The sequence below is a fragment of the Strix aluco genome, chromosome Z, assembly GCF_031877795.1.
Source record: "Strix aluco isolate bStrAlu1 chromosome Z, bStrAlu1.hap1, whole genome shotgun sequence".
Taxonomy (NCBI): Eukaryota; Metazoa; Chordata; class Aves; order Strigiformes; family Strigidae; genus Strix; species Strix aluco.
This window is the reverse complement of record NC_133971.1, coordinates 22584460-22608118: the sequence shown is the minus strand read 5'-3', so window position 1 is coordinate 22608118 and position 23659 is coordinate 22584460. Positions and strand designations below refer to the sequence as shown.

At 42.1% G+C, this 23659-nt stretch overlaps 1 protein-coding gene across 3 annotated transcripts in view; it reads left to right on the top strand.

Moving 5' to 3' along the window:
• The first annotated feature begins 774 nt into the window (after positions 1 to 774).
• MUSK (muscle associated receptor tyrosine kinase) overlaps positions 775 to 23659 on the top strand; it is a 53837-nt gene continuing 30952 nt past the window's right edge. For all 3 annotated transcript variants that reach the window (XM_074812696.1, XM_074812695.1, XM_074812694.1), the window contains exons 1-5: positions 775 to 853; positions 5132 to 5258; positions 8490 to 8641; positions 10076 to 10203; positions 10726 to 10867. In XM_074812696.1, coding sequence (XP_074668797.1) covers positions 775 to 853; positions 5132 to 5258; positions 8490 to 8641; positions 10076 to 10203; positions 10726 to 10867 — 628 coding nt within the window. The remainder of the gene's footprint in view (positions 854 to 5131; positions 5259 to 8489; positions 8642 to 10075; positions 10204 to 10725; positions 10868 to 23659) is intronic.

Sequence of the window (23659 nt, the reverse complement as noted above, 5' to 3'; positions counted from 1 at the left end):
GAGCAATGCCTCTACCTGTGCCCAAACCCCCTGGACTGCTGCTGATGTTGAAATGAAATGCTCCTTTTCTCCCAGGGTATAAATGCCACTTCTGCTATGGATATTCACTTTTCTGGGGGGCTGTTTCCAGGACAAAGCTCTGCTTTTTCAGTGTGCTGCAATGGTTCTCAAACAGTGACAACCTCCTTGTCAAAGAAGGGAACTTTCAGCCTCCAGTGCCAACCTCTCCTGCTCCAGCGAATACATCTGTTAAGAAAAGAAATGCTATCAGCAGGGCAACAGGTGCCATATTGCAGCCAATCATGAAAGGTTATAATAAGACAGAGGGAGCACTTGCGAGAGAGAGAGGAGAAAAAATGAAAAGAGGGGGACTAAGCTGAAGTAAAATCCAGTGGCATGCATTTTTTCCACTACTGCACTTACACAGTGCTGAAATAAAGGCCTAGTGACTTTGCAGCGCTGGGGTAGGGTACTGCCCTGGAAATGCATTTGCCTATTGTCCTCCTCTCTGTTTGCTTAGAAGGAATTCAGAAGGGATTTGCTTTCTCTTGTTTCACGAGCTCCACGCTTTCACACCGACCGAAGTGGATACGCACCAGCTGGCCACGTCCATCACCACTGCCGGGTGGGAGAATTCCTGATTATACTTAGATCCCGCAGACCCTACTCCGTCATTAGCGGAGAAGCTCTGCTTGTGCACTGCCATCCGAAATGCAGCCGGCTGGGAGCTCCACACGCCTCGCCTGAAGGAGCCGGATGCCTTCTGGATCAAACATGAATGACCTGCTGAAGGTGCACCTGGTGCATGTCCTCACCCTGGCAGCCCTCAGCTTGGCCGAGACTCTCCCAAAAGGTTTGCTTGGAGGGGCTTTTACCCTGGTCTACTTCTGTCTCTTACTGAAGGAGGTTTTGCAAAGGGGAAGACATCTCTGGTAACAGTGGGGCGGGTGGTGAGGTAATATTCCAGAAAAAGGACAAAAATGTTCTGCTTTCGGTGATCAGTTCACTGCTTCTAGAAGGATAGCAGTGAAAATAATCTCGTATTTGTGTCTGGGATTGAAGGTTCTTTGTCTAGGAAGAGCACGTAGTCCTGTTGTAATGGGCAGGGGAGACATTTGGATTCAGCCTGGGTGGGATGGACATTTCTCATGTCAAAGGAAGCTTACAGATTTTGATGGCTAGTAGCACCCGTTGCTGCAGAGCCCAAGAATTGTGGTGTTCTGCATGCCTGTGTATGCTTATAAATATATAAAACTCAAAGAAAATGTAAATGGCTATAATGTCTTTACACAGTGTATGTTTATAAATAAAAATATGCATGGTTTGTATTGTATATAACATAAAAATTATTATACCTTCTTCCTTTCTTGTGTGCACACACGCACATGGACACATGCTCACAGACTTTTATCCAACACAAGAACTGAAAAAATTCTGTTTAGAAAAGCCTTTGAGGTACAAAATGCAACAGTGGTCTTCTGGATGTACCTTCTGGTAACCATGTGGACAAAAGGTTTTGCTGCATGGTGATTGTCAGGACCCATCCAAAGCACACCAGAAACTTTGCGGCTTCAGGAAAACAAAAAAAAACCTCAAGGAAGATGCCAGTATTAAGCTGTTAGGCCAACATGGCTGCTCTCGCAGGGCTGTGCTCTTACAATTGTTAGTCAGGTTGACCTCAAAATGGAAAAGAAATGGTCTCTTTACAAAAAACTTTTGAAATAAAAATGCTAATTTTTTCCTAAGGCACTAAAGTAAGTTGGTGAACCCTGGTCTTTTTGAAAGCTGTGGTAAAAATGGGATTAGAGAGACAAGAAAAACAAAGAGGAAAGGGATTGATTCTTTCTGGTGACATAGTACAGTGTAGAGATATGCATCGTTTCCTAAAATGTCTCAGGTGGCTGAATTGCCTTGGTCCCTGAGAGAGGCTGAAATGAGACTATAGGCCAGCAGTGCCCTGTAGAGCTTTTGCAGCATTAGCTGGAAACACGATTGGGCAGTTAAATGTCCAGAGGAACTGCAGTATCTCTAGGCGTCTGCAATGCTGCAGAGGGGACTGGCTCCATTTTCTGCTTTGTTTTGTCTGCCTGGCTTGTCTTGTTTCAAAAGTGTGAATCCAAAACCAAAGCCAAGCAATCTGGGAGCTTCTGGTGGGCTGGGGATAGGAGGGGATTTGGCTTTCTCATGGGCCCTGTGACTGACCTTGGGTCATTTTGCTATCTCGGGAAACTACAGCTGACATCCAGAAAAATGGCACCTGTGTGGATTTATGGATATGTAAGTTAATTGATTTTCAATGTTATTTAAAGCCATAGGGCTACCTAAAAAATGTCAGACAGCCCCAATGGATGCGCACGGAAAGCTCTGGGATCTATGATAAATATCTCTTAAGTTGTTTGGATTTTAATTTCCCATGTTAAAATCTGATAATGAAGACATCATAAGTTTTGATTGCTTTTGTGAGGAAACATGGACTGACACCAACATCTGAGCTTTTTGGATGGCTTTTAGAAGCAGGCACCATTGCAGCCATTTTGGGTCTCTCTTGCCGCCTCATGATAAAATGGCGGTGTGCTCCACCTCTTGCTGTCCTCTGCGGACACACGGTGTGTCCTCCGGCCTCTGCCCCCTCATCCTGGCTGCAGGAGCACTGACTTCACCCCCTCACTGGCCCATCACTTGGTTTTAATATCAGAAAGGTAAAAAAGAGCATACGAGAAAATGACACATAGCTGTTGTTGTCACAGTTGCTCTTCGAGGATGTAGAGTTTGGGGAGGCAGCCGTAAAAAAATGTTCCCTTCCTGCTTTGGCCATAGTAAAGTGCTGTCATTTTGGACATATTTTCTATGAGTATGGGCTTGATTCTGCCCTAAGAGCTGTGTGCTGGCTCTCAGGGGGTGACAGATCAGACCCTGGTACTGCCTTTCAGGAGATGCTAGATTAGACGCGGTGTAGGTAATATTGCTAAGGATAATTCTGTCATCTGTTGAATTAAAGAGATACCACAAAAGACACAAAAGTCTGTGATAATAAGCATAACTTTTGCTAGAGAATTTATTTAATATATTAAACTGACAGGGCTTGTTTGCCCAAAGAATAAAACACTGTTGTTATGCATACTGGCTCTTGGTACATATAGAACTTTATTCTTTGTGAGAATAGACATGCTTATTGTGACAACATAGTTATACAACTAGTTGCTTTGAATTTTGGTCACTGTAGAAATTTACATTTCTCAAGGTTAAAGAAGCATCCTTCCAGAGATCAAGGCATGTGGACAACAGCAATAAAAACATACTATATAAATTAGATCGTAAAACTCCATTTCAGCCAGACTTAATGCCATCAAAACCCAATAAACTCTGTCACGAAATAGCAACATCCCCTTTGAAGTAGACAGGATAGCCATCGGTAGAGGTTATTCTCCTAAAACAACCTTCAGTAGCAAAGAAATTAGGCTTTGTGAAAATCTTCCATTTGGTTTTACTGGTGTGGGATTTATCTGGGGTGCAATATGAATGATTACTTCTACCTGGTGTGACCCAAAATGACCCAATAAATTGAAGCCTGTTTGAAGCAGTGATCTTAAACAACAAGTCTGAGACACATGTGTTTTAACTAAAGTTTAGTTAATATAATCTTTAGTGCTACCCTAGCTGTAGCTTTAAGACCTTTTTATAGAAGTACAGTCATTACCAATTATGCAATCTGAAGTCATATAATCTAGAAATATTATTGAGGCAGATTTATTCTAATGACATTTCAAAAGCGTTAGGACTTTTATATAAACCTGATAGTGGAAGCCGATCCTTTCTTCCTCTAGCTTCATTCCAGCTGAACTCCAATGACATTTTAATTTTTACTCCCATGTAAATTGAAAAAAACATTAAGGTAAAGGCTTTCTATTATTCTCAGTCACTTAAATTGGAGCACCTTGTATTTTGCTTTTTTGTTTAGGAGAGAGGGGTAAATTTGATGCTTATTTGTTGCCTGAATTTAAATCTTCTTGGGAAGGCCAGCAGATATGGTGCAGTCAGGATTTTCCTGTGAAAAGACACACAGTGTGCCAGATACTGCTACAGTCAGCGAGGAACAGGAAGATGCCTGCATCCGCTGTACATTTTCAAGGTGGTGTTTCAGGAACATGGTATGAAACTAATTCCTCTCAGCACAGCTGTCAATGAAATCCAGTCCAACAAATATTGGATGTGTGTCCCTTGCAGTTATAGATTAAAAGTCATTCAAGCGTCTTTGGAGGCAATGGCTGCAATGCATACCATGCGGAGGAGAAGTGATTCACTAGGCGTATCCTTTGATCCTTCTAGCCATGCTTCAAGTCTTTTACCAGGGTGATGGAAAATGTTTCTAAAGATGATACACTCAGATAATGTATGATGACAGGTCTGTGATAATAAGCATCAGACACAGCTATTAGACTTCTAACCCTGGTGCCATTTGGTTAGAAAAGGTGAGAAAAAGACAACATGTACTAGTCCTGCCACAAATCTGGAAGACCTGAAGGGCCTTTACGAGCCTGGCTTTGAAAAATATAGTGCTATATAGCAAGTTTAAAAAAAAGGAGAAATAGTTGAGTGGAACAAATCCTGTATTAATGATGATGAAGTCCAAATCTCATGCATTATATGTTAATAAGGAGGCCCTGTGCCCACTCCAGGGGCAGGTCAGCTTGGCTTCAATTTGTGTGCTGTTCCTTGCACTTCCAGCCCATGAAATGTCACCCCCATAGCAGAGGAACAGCCTCACCTGTGTCCTTGCAGTATGCCACCCATTGCTGTGCACCCTGGGAGGAGAGGAGGGTCAGAAACACGAGATGCACCGAGCTTGTTGGAGCTGCCCCATGCTTGGGTGACTCTGTTTTGCACCCTATAGAGTGAGCACAAGAGAAAATGCAAAGCCTGCATCAGATAACAGAAGGCTGCAGATACAAATACGGAGGAACCTGTGTTACAATGAACGAGTGGAGGGTGTGCAAAGCACCTCTGTGCTGGGGAAAAAGTCACAGAGGACTCTGAAGACACACAGCTGTCTCTGCCAGAGGGGTCTGGCAGGCTTCATGCCACTCTCCAGGAGGTACCGGGAGATTTTCTCATCTTCTCTTCCTTCACACAGCTCCCTTGATCAGCACTCCTCTGGAAACTGTGGATGCGCTGGTAGAGGATGTCGCCAAGTTTGTCTGTGTGGTGGAGTCATACCCTGAGCCGGAGATTACATGGACGCGCAACAGCATTCCCATCAGGTAGGGAGCAGCCCCAGCCCTCTCCAGCATCCCCTGCCAAAACCATCAGTGCCTTCCCTCATGATAAAGGAGATATCTGGAAACATCAAAATGGATCTGTGGCAGGGAAAAGGGTGAATGGCTGTAATTATATAGGAATCTGTGTTCCTTAGGAAGTGATAGGAGCACCTGGGGGGTTCTTTTGCAGCTTCATACACTTGAGCTTGGAGACAATTGATTTCTGCTGCAAGCAGTGCAAGGAGTTTTCTCTCCAGCTTCAGACAATGAAGTGTGCTCTGTTCCTCAGCTTAAGCGTTTATGAAGGATGAGGATGCTGTATCATATTTAAAAGGAGCATTGCCAGACTTGTTGCCCTAGTGTCTGCAGTGTGCTTGGAAACTTTGCATGGAAGAGGTCATATCATGCCATTCTTGTTTTCTTCTAGTTCTGGATCTGACTGTAGGAAACTGTCTTCTCATTGTCATGTGCCGTCAGACATTCACCACCAGGTAGCAAGGTGCTGCCAATGAAGGCAGTCTTAGAAACACGTTACAGAAGTTGTTACCATTGATTTAGCTCTGTTGCTGTAGACAGGCTCTTGAAAAGAAAACTGTACCTGATTTTACAACTCTGAAATCATATTACGTTTGCCACATGACTTCACATCAGTTTCTCATTCTAGGTCACTGTTAGTGATTCCCACTGTAAGGGAAAATTAGAGAACAATCTCTGTGTAACACAATTAAGGCCCATTTTCCACAAAAGATGCCCATGTTTGGCAGATGGTCACCTGAAGCATGGTTCCTACTACCAGGGTCAAGCATCCAAAGAACCCTTGGACCATTGGCTCAGGAGACTCCAAATTAGTCAGCAGCAGAAGGAGATCTTACTGCTAGAAAGACTATTTTAGAACAGGGGAAAAGCAGAATGCTACACATATGCATACTGGCCTTCAGAAATCTTTTTTTCATTGCCTTCAACAGAACCTCAGTAAAACCCCGGTCCTAACCCTCTGACCCAGGACTTGTTGCAAGATGGAAGTCTGAATATCCACAGATGTTATTTCCAAATCAGGTCACCTTTCTCCTAATTCCTTCCACATCAGTGACACCATGTCTGAAAATCAGAGCTGGAAGAGGAAGCCATTCATGCAGGACCACGGAGATTACATGCCTTTCTCTCCCATAGTTTTTAAAATTTTACTCTCTCTGTTATAAGATCATATGAAAACCAGATTGTTTCTCACCCCAATCTATGTTTCCACACTTTCCTAAAAGCCATCCCACTCTCTCTGAGACACAGGGTCTTTTTCACAGCATTGACCAAAAAGGAAAATACCAATCAAAAATGCTCTGCTGGTCAGGCTGAAGAGCTCAGGTGTTTTGTTCCTTTACTGGAGCTTCTGGAGCAACATTAATAGCAGCAACTATTTCACTTTCCCAAAGCTGTGTTGGCATTAGTAGTCAGTGCTTGCTGGATACAAAACCTCAGACCAAAGACAGGGAAATAGATAAGCTGAAAAAGATTTCTGTTATTTTCCAAGAACATATCTGAAAGTATTTGCACAATTAAAAAGGATCAGATCAATGGATTTTTTTTTTCTGAGAAAAACATATAAATATATTTATGTGCCTGTGGGTGTTATGTATCAAACTTCAAAGGGTCTAGTTGTCACCAGTAATAAATATCAATTATTTTATTTACAAAATTTTCTGCTCTTTACAAGGTCTCAGCACCCTGAATAGATGGCTAAGCTAACCTTCAAAACAAAACAGTATGTAAACATTCAGCTTCTATGGGAATAGCACCAGGACAGATGCTCTTGTCAGCACTAGTCTTCTGGAAGCACCTTTCCTTTTGGTGTCAAAACCTGTGCAAGTAGACTGGCAGGTTCCCTGTGCCCAGTGAAATGGTTACCTGCTCCATCTCCCAGAACAAGGCTGCCTGGGGTGAGCCTTCCTCAGGAAAAGAAGGGAATGGACTTGCATGTCTTTTACACGATGGATGAGTTCATTGTACTTCCCAGGGTGAAAAGAGGAGGGAAGTACAAGACTGAAAGGTGAAAGGCTGTTGAAAGGAAATATGCGCCTGTAATACTGTAAATGGCACACTGAGATTACTTGGTGACTGCTGTACGATTTTTAACAGTAAAGGACAAAATGGTACATAATTAGTCATCAGATATTTGTGGTAGCTTGGGAGCCAATCCTCAGGTCAGATCCCTTTTGCTACTGTTCTTCAGAATCAAAGGCCAATTTCATGAAAGTGTTTCCAAAAAGCATAAATGAAGGTGTGAAAATCCAACATGGAGTAATTTATGAAATGTTATGCAAATCTTGTTCCACTGAAGTTTTATGATACTTTTACAGTTTTGCAATGAAAATAAGAGATCAGTCCTCCACTTTCTCACTACCTTTCTTTCTGTCTCTTCCTTGATCTCACACATGCGCACACACATACATATGCACACCCCATGCTCACATATAGAATTGGTCTTTGCTCCACAGACTTTGTTACAATATCCTGTACCTTTGTTGCTCCAACTTCAGGGCTTTTCTTGACTTCTCTGAAGTCTCCAGGTTAAAGCCTGCTGTCATTAAACTATAGCTCTCCTTGCATCCTCTAATCTTTAGATGGCTTCTTTTCTTCAGCACATTTCTTTGCTTGTTTGTGTGGTTTCTTTTTTCTTTTTCCAAAAAAAAGAGAGAAAACCACTCCTGGATGCAGACACAAAAATACTTGGGTTTTGGTTTGCGTTTTTTGTTCACAACAGTAAAAATCTTTCCATAACATTATCTGGTTAGTGAAATTTTTTTTTTTTTTAATCTGAAGAAAGTTTCTTTAAAAAAATTTAGCCCATTACAGGTACTATATAGGCAGTCCTTCCCTTGCACTGAGCGACTATACCTAAACCAGAACACAGCTGGGTAAGATTACTTGTGCTCCTGCCTGTCCTTGGCCAGACAGAAACCCAGCTAGGGTACCTACTTACTTTACCAATACCTGTCTGGAGGAAGAATTGCCACCATGCTGGTGGCAGTCAAGAACTGCATGGTCTAGTGAGGACCAAATCGAATCTTAAGGCCCAATTCAACACTTCCAGAGCCTTTCTTTCTGTTTTCAGGTTGGAAATAAAAAGTAAAACATATTGCTATTTGTAGTGCTGTCAGCAGTCTGCAGACACAAATGCAATTCCCTCTCTCTGTCCCCGGCTGTCCCCCCACCCCTGACAATCTGTGCTGTGCCCTGCAGGCTGTTTGACACCCGGTACAGCATACAGAGGAACGGGCAGCTCCTGACCATTTTGAGCGTGGAGGACACTGATGATGGGGTGTACTGCTGCACAGCGGATAATGGGATTGGAGCAGCTGCACAGAGCTGTGGGGCTCTCCAAGTGAAAATGCGTAAGTGGAAATGTAATTTCTTCCTGACACTATGTGAGCATGTAATTGAGAGACTGAACAGACACCCAGGTATGGCCCCTGGGTGTCCATGTTCAGGGCAGACCCATGTTCCTGTGGGGCTGGGTGAAGTCCCTTGAGGCAGAGACATGGCATATTGTATCATATCTTAACTAAAACCAGTTGTGCTTATTCACTTTGAATAACACACACTTGTGCTAGGATCAGAGGAACTGTATGCATAGCAGAGGATAAAAAATGATGCTTTGAAGAATGCCCTTTGTACAAAACTTCATAAAAGCAACACAATTTGATAGATTAGACTGCCATAGCAATACTGCATAAATCCCTTGTGGATTTTAAACATAGGATTTCACTAATCAGATTTATGCCTGAGGATGGCAAAAGCAAGTAAATGCTGTTCAGATGTTCTTAATAGCAGTCTTGAAAGGTCTGGAGCATGGCAACCTAAATCTCATCATCTCACATGGAAGGCAGAGGATTGGTTCTTGCAAAGGGCTATACATGTGCTGAGCTTGGAGAAGCTGAACTCTTTGAACTCTGGCTGCAGTTATTTACACAAACACTTAAAAGGGCAGCTGAGACACATCCTGACTAAAGCATCTGTTTGTAGGAAAGGATTTGTTTGCTCTAATGAGCATGACCCTCCTGTCTGGTAATTCTGGGGCTCTCCAGCATCCCAGTCGCCTGCAGGTGGGGGCCATGAGGTGATGCTCTCTGAAGGTCATTTTTCTGCTGGTTCAGTATCACACAGGGGAGGCAAAACTTCAGGTCTCCCAAGACAGAGATGATCTTTTTTTTACTCCCAGCTCAGAGTAAGCTAAGCCATGTTTTTCTTTGGGTAAAATTAATTTAAATTTGTCCCATATTAACTTCAAAGGAGTTTGAATGTTTGTTTCTTTAAGAATGTTTTCTCCTTTTTACTAACATAGTTATAAATCCTTCAATTAGGGACATTAATTGAGTTTACATGCCCTTCTTGTTGAGCTAGAGACAAGCCTGGGTTACAACTATTTCAAAACCAATTCACTCCAGATCTGAGCTTTCACACAAGACACTGTTTATGCAGTGAAGAATGTCAAAACCTGGAATGCAAACATTCTTCAATATTGGAAATACTCTTATCTGGATTTGGATTTTAGCCCAGGCCCTAATTCAAATGGCTGTCAAACTCCACTCCTGAAAACAAATAACCCATGCAAGTTAGCTGCTTTTGCACCCATAAACTGAAACTCTGAATGCTGTGCTTAAGGAAGTTTTTTCTTTCAGAGGCAGCTCATGACCTACTAAGACCTCTCTGTCTTTCAGCAATGTACACAAAAAACATCAGAGATTTTGTTGTCATTTCTGAACTTGTCTTGTTCCAGTATCTCATAGCTTCAGTTCAGCTTTAATTTCTGAGTTTTCAAATTTTAGGACCCAAAATAACCCGACCGCCTATAAATGTGGAAATAATAGAAGGGTTAAAGGCTGTTCTTCCATGCACTACAATGGGGAATCCAAAACCTTCTGTTTCATGGATCAAAGGAGAAACAGTTGTAAAGGTGAGTAGAGAATAAAATGTAAGTAACGCTAGCTATTCGCTAAAGGTACTGTATTAAAATATTAACATCAATTACAGCAATTTTAAATTCTAGTTTCTAGGAAGTAAGCATTTGGAAAATACAGGGCTCATCTCATAAATATCTGCATCTGCAATAATTCTGTTTATAAACCAAATATTCTCTGTGTATCTATATTTTATATTATATATATTTATTACTACTAAGCATGGCCAAATGCTGCTGAATGCACTTGTGAGTGTTCTTATAAATAAGAGCTTCTGAGATGCTTACATAAGATTCAGGGCTCTTTTGTAACTATAATTCACTGATCTGCAATAAGAGGGATAGGTGAGTGTGCCATGGCAATGCTGAGCAGGAAGAGCTGGCCTTAAATCCTTCAGTGTAGTACAACACAAATAATTTTCATGTGTGTAAGCCCAGTCTTTGTAAGCAGGTGTTTGGTGCTACTTGTGTGCAGCCTGCATGTAGAGCCCTCACCTTGATTGCTCCTTCCTCTGGCAGGAGAATGCTCGCATTGCTGTTCTCGATTCAGGGAATTTAAGGATCCACAATGTTCAGAGAGAAGATGCAGGACAGTATCGATGCGTAGCCAAGAACAGCCTGGGCACAGCCTATTCAAAACCTGCAATGGTGGTAGTGGAAGGTGAGTAACCCTTGCACCAGGCTCAAGCTCTATATGCCAGCTCCTCACGCATATCCAGTTAACTTGAACTAACCTGCAGTGTCCCATTGATGCTGACAAAAACATCCTAGGGGGTGACCCAAAAGGCAGAAGAAGGGGAAGGAAAAGAAAGCAGAGTGCGAAAGAGAAAGTTTGTCCACACCTGCTCTCATTGCTGGCTGATGGTGAAAGGAACTATCTGTGGACTGTCCTTGTCTACAGCTGCTGCAGATCTGGTGGGATACTTGTCTGAGTAACCACTCCCAAATATGTTTTTCTTTCTGACTGATGGTTTCCAAGATGCCAACTTGTGTCTTGCTTGAAAAGTCACACCAGACCTGTGGATTATACACTATGGCTTGTGCAGACAGACAAGTAGAAAGCTGATGGCCCTGGAAACTCACTGCAAAGAGTCTGATCAGAGAGAGCTGCATCTGCAAACAGTCAAGCATTTTGCAGCATTAAGTGTATGTCCCCCTTCCTTTCCTCTGATTTTCCATCTGAATTGGTTGATTTTTCAGGTAAACAGAGCTTTTTTCTCTGAGGACTTAAACATTTTCTGCTCACTAAACTGAACATTGGATTGATTTTTCAGTTTCTGGTCTTTATGTGCTCAGTGTCTGTCTCTTATTTACAGAAGGTGTTTGCTTTATGGTATAAATGATCACCCTTTTCAGAGTGCTGAGATCAGTGGACTGCAAGGGAACCCAAATGTAGGCAACGAGGCATTCACTGTTCCTGAATCCTGTAAGAGAAGTTGGGTTATGCTAGGTTTTGCGAAGTGGGAGGAGGAATGACTGACTCAGTAGATGAACTAATTTTTATTTTTTTATTCAGAATGAGTGTACTGTAGAAAGTGGAGAAGGGTCTCCATTGAAGCCTAGCAAGCTTCAAAAGATTGTTGTAGGTTACATTTGGCCTGGGATGATCAGAGGCTACTTAGGGTGCAATCCTGTTTCTAAGAGGGCCATTGACTTTCTTCTGAGAGCAGGATCAGGTATATTAGATCCAACTACAAATTACTGTAGATCTACTGTTTCCCTAAAAACTGCACTAATTTTCCTCTTTTTTTTTTTTTTTTTTTTTAATATTTACATGGACAGGCTTCAAATATGACAGGAATTCCTTAACTAGTTTTAAAACAGGAAGGCAGCTATTTCTAATCTAGATTCACAGCTGTACTTCTCCCAAGCTGAAAGAGATGGGACAAACTGAAGACACTTGGATCTGGCTGTGAACGTCTTGGGTCCTGGGTTTTGGTTTGGCCCTATCATTGAGACAGTGGCCAGAGGCTTGTCAAGAATTAATTGTGAACGACAAATACGTGGTGCCATGCATACAATCCCCCCCTTCCATGCTGAAGTGCCTCACGCACTGAGATTTTATTACTCTGAATCTACCAGAGCCAGTTAGGGAATCTAAAAGCGGGCTGGAACTGCACCAAAATCCAGGCTGTTAAGGTTGATATCTTGTTTTGTCCCTGTCTCCAGAATTATGCAGCTGCCTGTTAATTCAGGGAATGGCAAAATAATCCACAAATACTCTACTTGCAAAGGAGAGCCTGTGTGTGCTCTTTTATTAAAACGAGAAAAATTAGTTCTTAATTAGTCAATGGGACCTCAGTCCTCCCACACAAACTATCCCCTCATGTTCCATTCATGTGTTGGGTGAACAAAGCAATGCTGTTCTCCAGGCTTGCCTTGGTTTCTCTGGTAGGGCACCCATATAACATACCTCATTTCAGGCTGCCACCCAAACTAGGCCGATGCATGTTTGTTTTATTTTTTGGGTAAAAATCCTGACTGCAACTTGCGCTGTATACAGATCCCTTCCCTCCCAGTATGTGATATTAATTCTCATGGATATTTAGCATACATACATATGCACATACCTGTGTATGCACACAGGTATGTGCACACACATACATCCCCCTCACACACTTCTTTGATCATAATTTTTAGTAACTCTTCCTTCCTAACTCTTCTACCCCCTTAGTATCAGCATTTTAAAATAACTCCAAGTAAATAATAATCTAAAATTACTCGATGCAGTCAAATCACACTTCAGTCAGTTTTCTCTGAGCATTTGCTTTGTTCAGAAAACTTATGAAAATATGTTGTTTGTTGCTTCTCTGTAATACCACTACAATATTTTTTCTTAAATCTTGGTGCTACTATTGACTGGAGTTACAGCACTGCATAGTGTGGTTTAATAATAAAATAAAATGACTAAGCATGGCTGGTTAACTATGAATATTTAATCCTGAAGCAAATGCCCATTCAAAGAACAGTGCAAATATTTATGACTAGCTAAATCTAGATCAGGCAGGTCCTGATTTCTGAAAGAGGTTTTAATTTTCTGTTGTGAGCTTCCATTTTAATGGGTTCAGCATTAGTCCTGCAATTAGTTTCAGGCATTGTTCAAAGTACAGGGTTGTCTAACTTGACAGATTGACCCTCTACCTCCTGCATGTGGTCAGGCGCCTTAATGCATGTAAGACCAGGGACATACTTAAATGACTTGCTGAAGCTGGGCCCAGAAACTACAGCAATTCTCAAATATGTAAAATTATCTATGCTGGATCCACTCATTTAAACTGATGAGAATCTTGGCCCAAGCATTTACACCACTGAGGTGCCTTACAATTCTACTTCTTGTCTGGTTTCAGGGTAAAACAGTTTGAAAAAAGCTGCTATTTTGATTTTCCAAATAATTTTTCTCTGTTCATTGTTGGCTTTCCTCAACATTTATAATACTGGACTCCTTTTATTGCTTTTAAAACACAGCTTTAATATTTATAAAGCTTTATTATTTTTAAAGCAAAGCCAAAATCATTTGACCAACAATTTTAAATTAATATTCAGGTGCAGTTCTTGTCAAGAAAAAGAAAGCAATGGAGGCCTTTCTTAGTGGAACTGATTTTTCAGTTGTTCCTGATTTTCATCAGTGAATGGTGGGAAGGAGACAAGGATCCTCTGGGTGCTGCTCCCTGCACAGACTGGTCCCTAGCTAGGGCAGCCTGCTTCCTTTCCTGGGGCACGTTTCAGGCACCAGAGTTCAGGTGATGAACTAGTGAACTCTAATCAGTTAATGAGCTTTAGTGTCCAGAACAGGGTCAGCATTTTTATTAAAAGGGTTGAAAAAAGCCTGTCCTTTTTGACTGTGTTTTTCCCCAAGTTTGGGAAAACCCACATGAATTTGGACACATGATGGTGAAACAGATTTTCTTCTTAAAAGATATAATCCATTAGGGGTTGCAACACAATCATAATGGACCTGGCTGCTGGGTCCATGGGAAGACCCAGGATCTTCTTTGGGAATGATGCTGAGCCCACGGACAGCACTGCTCTCACTGAAAGGAGGGTGTTAGGAGGAGAAACAAAGCATGGGACATCCCCTTGATTTGTCACTGGGGAGCAGGCACAGAAGTGGGGAACAGGGAAGGGACAGAAGAAGCAAACATTGGCTGAGGAGAGTCCAAGTGAGCCACCATGCAAGGTAGGCAGTCTTCCTACTGAAGGAAAGTTGCATGCTATTTTTACAATATTTGTGTGTCCCATAGCAATAAAATGACACACACTTCTTGTTTAGCTCTGAGGGGACACCTTGGAGGAACAGTGTTTGATCTTCCCAACATGTGCTGGGGTCACTATGAAGTGATCCTGCACCAAAGCAGTGGTTTCCAGATGTGCAGAAGCTGCATGGGTTTATTGAGTCATCTTTCTCCGTGTTCAGTTCCTTTGTCAAATTAGTTACAGCCTGTGCAATTTATGCAAAAAAGGACTAGTAGAAGTACTGGCATGAGGCATAAGTGCAATAGACAGAAACAAGCCTTCTCCACACAGCTCTGCAAAGCAAAACAAATGAGCAATGATAAGTTTGCTGGTTCTGTGAAAATTATGGTGTGAAGATGACTTCTTGTTACACATGTATCCAGAGATGGCTACAGGAGGTAACATCTGCACTGAGATAAAGGAACAGTATTATACAAGAAACGTGTTTTTGATTTCCTGGAGGGAACATTTCTGACCTGCAGTTTTGCATTAATTTTCTATCATCTTAAGCATTTTGCTAACTAGCTGTTTAATCTCTACATTATCAGCTTTGATAATGAACACTTCTTCTAACCCTAGATGAGAAGAGCACTCAGAAGCAGTACCTTGCCAAAAGATTTATACAAATTTGCTGTTGATTGCTGTACAGATGCTGAAAGTGAATCTGTGGCTGAATGATTCCTGGATGAAGCCAGGATCCAGGACTATGGTAGAATAGAAGCATTTCCTTTGCCTACCTGTTCACACAGATGTCTGAAGGCTGAAATTTATTGACAAGATGTTGCCTGAGATGGCTAAGATGTTCCATCCAGTTTTATCTGAAGATCACTTCTTTGGAAATAAACAGGAGAGCAGCTATTGCCTACAGTAATGTTGATAGTTGTCCTCAAATGCAGAAATTCCCATTTATGTCATTGAAAACTGAGGGCAAGGTATAGACTTTTAGGCTGTGCCAAGAATGCTTTTCTTGACCCTTGTCTGAGCATTTGAAATCTGTAGGGTTTGCATGATAGGCAGCATTAGTGAGACATTGATCTGTTTTTTCCTTCATGCATTGGACAGCTGTTTATGCAACATGGACTGTAGAACAGGAGGAATTTCAGTTTTCATTGCTATTTACAGTGACATTGATCCAGTCCATTAATAGGACCAGTTCAGCAAAAGCTATGCAAGAGCTCATCAAGTTCAGTTTCTGGGCCTGCTGCCTAAAACTGTACACCCTCTGTGGTCCTTATGGCTTGACGTGTAACAATGATATACTCTATACCCATTATAAATAAATTGTATGACATTGAAAGAATAAATTAAAAGCCACGAGCTCTTGTCTGGTAAGAGGTATGGGAATATTCCTGTTATGAGCATGCTTGTCATTCAGACTCAGAGAGAAGCTGCCTGGTAGGTTTTTTTTAATGTGCAAAATAAATTCTACTGGATGGCTTTGCTTTAATCTCTCGCTATCTTTTTCAGATGTGGTGCTTATAACCAATATTCAAAGTATATATAATTTCTATACCAAATAAGAAGCATCTATTGCAAAACAGCAGTAAAACAACATGTTTTGCAATGATTTACAGGCTTAATTGCCTGAGCTGGGCTCTGTGTTCTGGCAGAGCTTTTTTGCTGTTTTGGAGAATGTTTCCTTCTCTCCTTGAGGGAAGGAATTTATGAATTGGTAGAATGGGTTCATGTCCTATATGTTCTTCATTCTTCAAAACAAAAAAGTTACAGAGAAATTGGAAAATTGTCCATGAATTGCTTACAGTTAAAAAGTAGCAACTGTTTATAGATGAGGCATAAAGTTATAAACCATCTGTTTTTTTATCAGCCTAAATTTTAGCTTCAGCTATGGAAAGAGCATTTTCTGGAGATGAATGGAGTTATTGCCATTTAAATGTACAAAGGGTTGTGGTGCATTAGGCACTAACACAACTGAAGGTAGAATGTTCGTTTGAGAGGTGTCTTTCCATTCCAACAGAAGCATGTGCGTGGAAGTTCTCTGCTGTAGGAAGACAGTCTGAACTGTCTACTGTGCTTTTCACCTTTGCATAATGGGACTCTGTGTGCAGAAATCCTGAAAAAAAGTTTTTTCTTCCCCTGAGGATGAAGAACAACCTTCCTGTTTTGCATTTCTAGGTGTTGCACCCAGCCAGTGAAACCTCTGATGTTCCCAGTTTGCCCAGTGATGCATTTTTAATATTGAACAAGAAGGAAAAAGGCCATAAATACATGGACTGTAATGAGAAAGGAAAGAGTACACAGACGGTCCTGTTGGTTGTGTATCGAGTTAGATGAACCTCCATCTTGTGATTTATATGAAGTTGAGCTTGATCTCCAGCCTGTGGCACCAGAGAGTTGTGGAATTCGGGAGTTTTGGAGTATATTGTGTATAGGTTTAGTTTTGTGTATAGGTTTAGTTTTGATGTCATCACTGTACAAAGGCATGGCTGGAAATTAACAATCATAAATCTTTCAGGAAACAAATTATCTAGGACAAGTGCTGGAAGATCCAGCGTGCTTGTCAAGAAACTAACTGGATTCTCCATGGATTTAATAACATTTTTGGATTAATCTTCTCTACAGTTTCAAATTGGCTGAATGGGGCATTGGTTGAGGGCTACTGATCCTTTCTTTAGCCAGGCAGCTTCATTCATCTCTCTGTCCAAGTGTGGCTGCTCCACTTCCTCCTGTGCTACTATGTGACAGCACACAAAGCAAACAAATCGAAACAAGGGTAGAAGCAATGCTCCTCACGCTCTTCTGACTTAGATGTTGTTTGTTTTTGCGTTCCAACCCTGGTAGATAGAAGTCTTTTCCTGTCCACAGTTTATTGCTTATTACTAGCTACTAAAATAATACCCTGCCACAGGCCACAAAAATGTTCCCCTATAAGACACTTGTGAGAACTGCCTTAGCCTTAAAAATAGGAAGGTTTTCCTTGGAGAATCATCCCTTCAGAGGGAAGGATCTGCCAAAACATGGGTAAACTCAGTTTAGATTTTTTTTTTTTAATTGTTTTGTCTAAATCTTGGAGGCAGTGAGGGGACAGCAGACCAGATGACAATAAAAAGCTAGAAAGCAGTGCCTTGGCTATTTAGTTAACAGCCTGCTCACAAAGTGTAAAGCACTAGCTTCCTTCAGCTGTTTTGTGGACCTCTTATGTAGTCTTGGGACAAATCTGCAACACAGATAAATCAAAAGACAAGAAAGTGACACCATAATTCAAGTAACAAGAATTAAAGTATGTATTTAGTCCAGTTAATCTATCAGTTTGCATGGCCCACATTCCAGAGATGCACCCTATTTCAAATGAAAACTGACTTCAGTTGTACCATCCAGAAAGTTTTCTACAGTTTCACATAAACATGTCTGTACTTGGTGTAGACAAAATAGGAAAGGGAGATACCAAGAGACCACCAAGGCAGCCAGTCAGCACTGTTACCCTGATTCTTGCTGCCTTGCCCATAGATCAGCTATCAACATGAAATCTGAATTTTTATCTGTGCCATCTTCTGAGGTAGGATGTTTTGGGTGAGATGGATTGCAAAATAGCAGACTGACAAGGAAGTGTGCAGCTTTGCATTTAAGTGCTGGGCAACATTTCCTCAGGGAAATTCTGATACTGACACTGAGGAAGAGTGGCTCTCCCATGAGCAGAGACAGAAACCCTGGGAAAGGATTGCCTTCTCTGTCCACAGTGATATTGGTGTATGTACCTGCAGGCAGTGTCCTGTGGCAGTAAATGGTGAATACTGCAGTTTGCTGTTAAAAATTGCAATTGGTTTGGGGGGAGGAAGCATTACAGGGAAAGAAAATAGTACAGAGCTTGCCTGTAATTACCCCAAAGTAATTGACTGGCCTCAGCGGGGTGGCATGGGTGTAACTGAAAGCCCAGAATATCTCATTAAATCTCCTCCTACCTTCTGCATTCACCATAGTTATCCCGAGGTTCTCAGATGCCTCAGATATGACCATAGCCCTAATTACAGGGTAGCAGAGCAAGCCACAGGAGAAAGAAAACAGCCCCAGACCTTCAGCAAATGAACAAACAAGTGTGATCTATTCAATTTATTCCTGAGGCTTGCTCTGCTGTGACACAAACATGAGGTACACGCTGCCTTCAAGTGATTGTTTCGCAGTGGCCTTCTGCACCAAGTAGCTGGCATGAGATTTCTGACAAGACATATATGAGCAATTCTTCTTGGGTATTGGAGCCTGCTATTTCCTTTTGCAAAAACCTTAGGCACTTAAAAAAATGTATTAATTTCTCACATCATTGCATGAGTTGCAGTTTTAAGAAAAAAAATAGATACTGCGGACAAAATCCATCTGGCTTATAAACTGTGCTGGGTAGCTAGGAAGCATGTGCTTCCTGCACAACAACAAATTGTTGAGGGTAGAGAATACCCATAGCTATCAGATAAAGGGAGCCAGAGTAAACTGAGACAGCTATCCTGAAGTGACTGCCTTTTCATACTGAGAAACCAAGATAGAGCTGGGCCTGAAGATACAGCAAGGAGGGTTTTGAAGGCAACCTGGAAATTTTATAGAATCTATTTAAAAATCCACTTTTGGTAAGTTGTTGGTCAACCAATACCATTTTCCTGAGGCTAATGCCTTCTGTCTTCAAGGACCTCTTTCGTATTTCTCATTTAGGTAGCCTTAGTGAAGGTGAAAGCCCTGCTCTTATTTTCCACTGTAACTGACTCTTCCAGACTGTACAAGTCTAGATTTTACTTCTAGCACTAATGCCAGCTCTAGTATCATACAGTATTTCTAGGGTGTGTGTGCCTATACTATGGAACAGAAGGTGTCTGCTGTTGTGCTGCTTCTGTGTAGGAATCTCACATCTCTGAAACTGAATGCAGCCTCAGGCAGCCCTTCACAAAAAAGGCATCTCAAACTAGGAGTTAAGAATAGGGAACGAAGATGGATCACTGTGTTAGGAGAGACTAGCAGAGTTTTCAGCACTGAAAATCAAGCATGCATGGTGGATAAGGTGAGCGAGGAACAGGCTAATTGCTATCACCCCAAAACAAGAAACATCCTTGCAGCTACTGCTGGCAGCACTTTAAAATAGATGAAAGGAAGTACTTTTCATATGGCATGTAATTAAATTTATGGCATGCTCTTACCCATTGGTGGAGACCAGATGTCAGGATGCTGCAGGGCTTATATCAGTTTTGGGTATCCCATTGATTCCCATAATTGCCTGCTCCATTTCTGAGAGTGGAAGAGGGGGAAACTTGTGTGCAGCTGTGAAGGTTTCAGTATACAACAGGCAGACTGGCAGCCTCAGCAGTGGTTGTGATGGACTGTCCACGGCCCCTCACATCCACTGCCAAGGCTGCCAGTCTGTCTGTGTGTACCGATCTCTTTCCCTCTGGTTGTCAAACACACAACTGGAATGAACAAGTGTTGCTCTTTGCCTCAAGAGACTGGGAACTTCTTTTCCAGTTTCACATGCAGTAATGGGTAATGGCAGAGTTGAATGGTGCACGGTGTGTCTCTGTACTGTAGGAAAGCCTGGGGAGGTTTAGAAGGGTCTTTTCTTCAAAGAAACCAAACACATATATAAGACCAGTACTGACATGAAAAGAATCTCCTTATTCATTTCCTTGGGAAGTAATTTGAACACGTTATCCTCGCTTGTCCTTGAATCTGGTGTTTGCTCTGTATATAGAAATGAACACTTGTACAGAACAGGTTTTATATAGTTACACAGGATATAAGCTATCTATTTACATTTTACTCCTGGTTATTATAGCTTTGCATATTTGCAGGGCCTGCTTTTAGGATTCCAGAGACATCTACATGCAATGCAAAGTCTTCCACAGCTGAGAAGTTCCTGTGCTGGCTGGTGCATTTAACGATGCCTTCTGCTGATGCAAAATTGTCCTACCACCCATAAATCTTGGAGCTCACCCTAGAATAAGGTTACCTTGAAAAGCTATTGCCTTGCTAAGAAAAACTTGCTTTGATATTAGATACCAGATCTTAGAATCTGAAGGCATATGCTTTAGGATGGAGATGTTGTGGTTTCCTCCATCTCCTTTCCACACAGATCTTGAATTGTCCCTCCTGTACATCTCACAGCCTCAGGCTCCAGGTTGAGTGCCTGTGTACTGCTGTGCTGTCTGGCCTGTGTTGCATGAGGTGTTAGAACTACTGCAAACCCCAAACCTCCCAAATCATGTATCAGGAGCCAGAAGAGCTGGGAGGTTTTGAGATTTTGTACAAAACGCTGATATTTCAAAGCATTGGGGGGTTCTCCCAGACTACCATGATAACGGGGTGAGGGACAGGTGAGTCATGAAGTACTGCTTGATTACAGTGCTTCTGCAGCTTGCTCTTCTGGGGCCCACACCTAATAGTGCTGTTCCTTGAGAAATAATACAGTGGTTGTGTGCATTTCCTACTGCATTAGTACATTTTTTTTTCTTTTGATAATCTGTATACATGTGGTTCTCTGGCAATAAGCATATTTGGACAAGGATTAAATAAAAATAGGTAAGCAATTTGATAGAGATAAATGGAAGTGTCTCATATCAGCTTTGCCTGTGGCATTTTGCTCCTCTTTGTGATTACTCAGTAGGCTTGCAAAAAGATATATATTGCAGTTTTGATAAGAAATACTTAGAGATCAAAGCAAAACTGACCTTGCAGTTATCTCAGGATTTAATTATTAACCCAGCAGTTTTGGAAGTGGGTGGGAGGGTGGCAGCACACGTTGAGCAGTGGCAAAGGTACAACGTGAGTTGTTCCCATACAGAGGCATGTGGGGAGCCATGCGCAGAGCCCATCGCTGCTGCTGCGAGAGGAGTTGCTGACCATGCTTACCGAAGAATTTGTTTGTTCTCCGAGCTGGGATTCGGTCCCATCATGTCAGCTGCAGAGACTGTGCCTCGCTTGTTCAGCCCTGGCTCTTGGCATGCAATTAGCTGCTGCACACAGCTCAGCACGGCTGTCTCTGTGACCGCTGATCCATGAGCATGATGAGCAGCCTGTTCTCAGCCCTGGTATTTCAAGAATTGTTGGGATTTTACACGGATTAATTTGAAATGTCAGAAAACACAAATGCTGTGGCTTTTTATGTTTATAAATGTATTTATCAGACCTCCCCTCATCTCCCATCAGTGGGAAGGAAATTGTAGCCCCTCTGTTTGTTACCTCTCCTTGACTGCCTGGTTCAGACTTGTCAGGAAGAATGAATGGATGTGAGATGAATGAATCTGAATGGGAATTTAGATGACCAGACTTCTCACTGGCAAAAGACTGCAAACACACTAGCACAAGTTTATGGTTCTTCAGAGCATATAGGTGGCAAACATAAATGATTTTTTATGGATTAGTAAGCAAAGTTCAAGCCCAGAGAACTCTTCTGTAGAGAAGGAGTCATTTCAATCTGTCATGCTTCAGGTACAAAAGCACTATGGGAACATTGGCAAATGCGAACAAAAAAATGCTTGCAGTTTAGCTCCTAAATGCTTACATATGAATAGTATGCAGTGCAAAGGCTTTGCCAGGGTATTAATATCAGGAAAGTTTCCGAGGTGATGTGTAGTTTACCAATTCTCCCAGCAACGTAGACACATTGGTTCTCAACATGGCACCAGCTGTACCAGAGGAAAACACCTTTTACATGTAGGAGATGCCTTTACCACAGTGTTTTGCAGCTTAGCTAGAAAAAATTTTCAGTGTAAGACCTGGCTGTAATCACCCAAAAGGCCCTTTCTCATGACAAAAGCAAAACAATCAGAGAAACTGGAGCAGGTTGAGATACCAGATCTGGCAGTATGGACACACCAGGTCTGGCTCACATGTTAGTCCAGGCTCAGGCTGTGATGGGAAGGGAACATGCACCCACTGTCACCAGGTGGTTGCTAACACCTTGGTGGCCTTATCTCAGTTTGGACTATCAGGCATGCTTTACAGTAAGCCAGGACCAGCAACAAACTCTTGGATGTGAATATGTGCAGATGTTGACAGTCTGGGTTAATGCATGTACATTGGCAAATGTTGCTCATGTTCTCTGAAAGCTGAGGTTCACCAAAGCCAGTAGAGGGTCTGGAAAAAAAAAACCAAACACCCCACACCCCAAAACCAGTGCTTGACTGAGACTGGTGTGTCAAAGCCAGCATTAAGTCTTATGAAACCCCAGCTAAAAGGGGTCTCTTCCTGCAGCAGGGCTGTGTGCATGAGGGTTTCCTGTGAACTCTGGGCATCACTTTGTGCTTTCCGGAAAGCAGCAGCATGGCCCCAGGCCACCCAGGCTGCTGCCTGGATGTGGCTGGCCCAATCCAGCCTGCTTTAACAAAAAAACAGGCCTTACCCAGTCAGGGGGCAGGCATCTGCCAGGACTGCAGGATTGGGCCCCAAACCATGGAAATGAAACACAACTCAGTCAAAGGCGACGGGAAAAAAAGTCACCTGGAAAGAGTTAGTTGTTCAAACCGGGGGCTGACTGGGACCTTGATTTAATCTTTTTATAGAATAAAAGTTTTGTGACTGAATTAAAGCCCTACTGTTTGGACTGGATGATGTTACCTAATTCTCAGAAATGGGAGCAGCTGGCTGCAGTGCAGATACCTCCTAGCAAGCCTTGCAGTGCACAGCACATCATTTAGCAGGGCTATAAAAGAAAGGACATTTATTAGGGGGCTTGGGAGTGAAACTTAACGTGCTGGCTTGGCTTTTAGCTGGCTGGATTTCATTTCCAGCTTCTCTGTTTTATTTTCCACTTAAATAAATAAATAAATAAAGCCCTTTTCTCCCACCTTCCCTAACTGCTTTTTGTAATGCCTTTGGGTATGTCCTGTGCTGAAAGCCTGGGAGTCTTGATGTAAATGTTGTTAACCTTTTGGTCACGTAGCTAAACAGACAAAGGTCCTGGCAAAACCCACTTTTGGGAGGATCTGGAAGAGGGCAAGTAACAGAGGTGTTAAAAATCACCTGATGATTGGGAATTTTTACTCTGAGGCAAAATGAAAACAAAACAATGTCCTAAGCCCACCAGATAATGTGAATTTTACAAACTTTTATTGTCATTTCCTCTCCTCTTCCTGCATTTCACCCACCTCTACCCCACAGTAGCTTATGTTGGCACTATCAGAGTCACCATTCCTTCCTCACCTTTGCCTCTTTTCTTTCTTTGTGTAATGTGGTGAGGGAAAAAAAAGTCATATTTTTGGGGGCTGGGTTCCTCCATTTGGCTACAAGACAG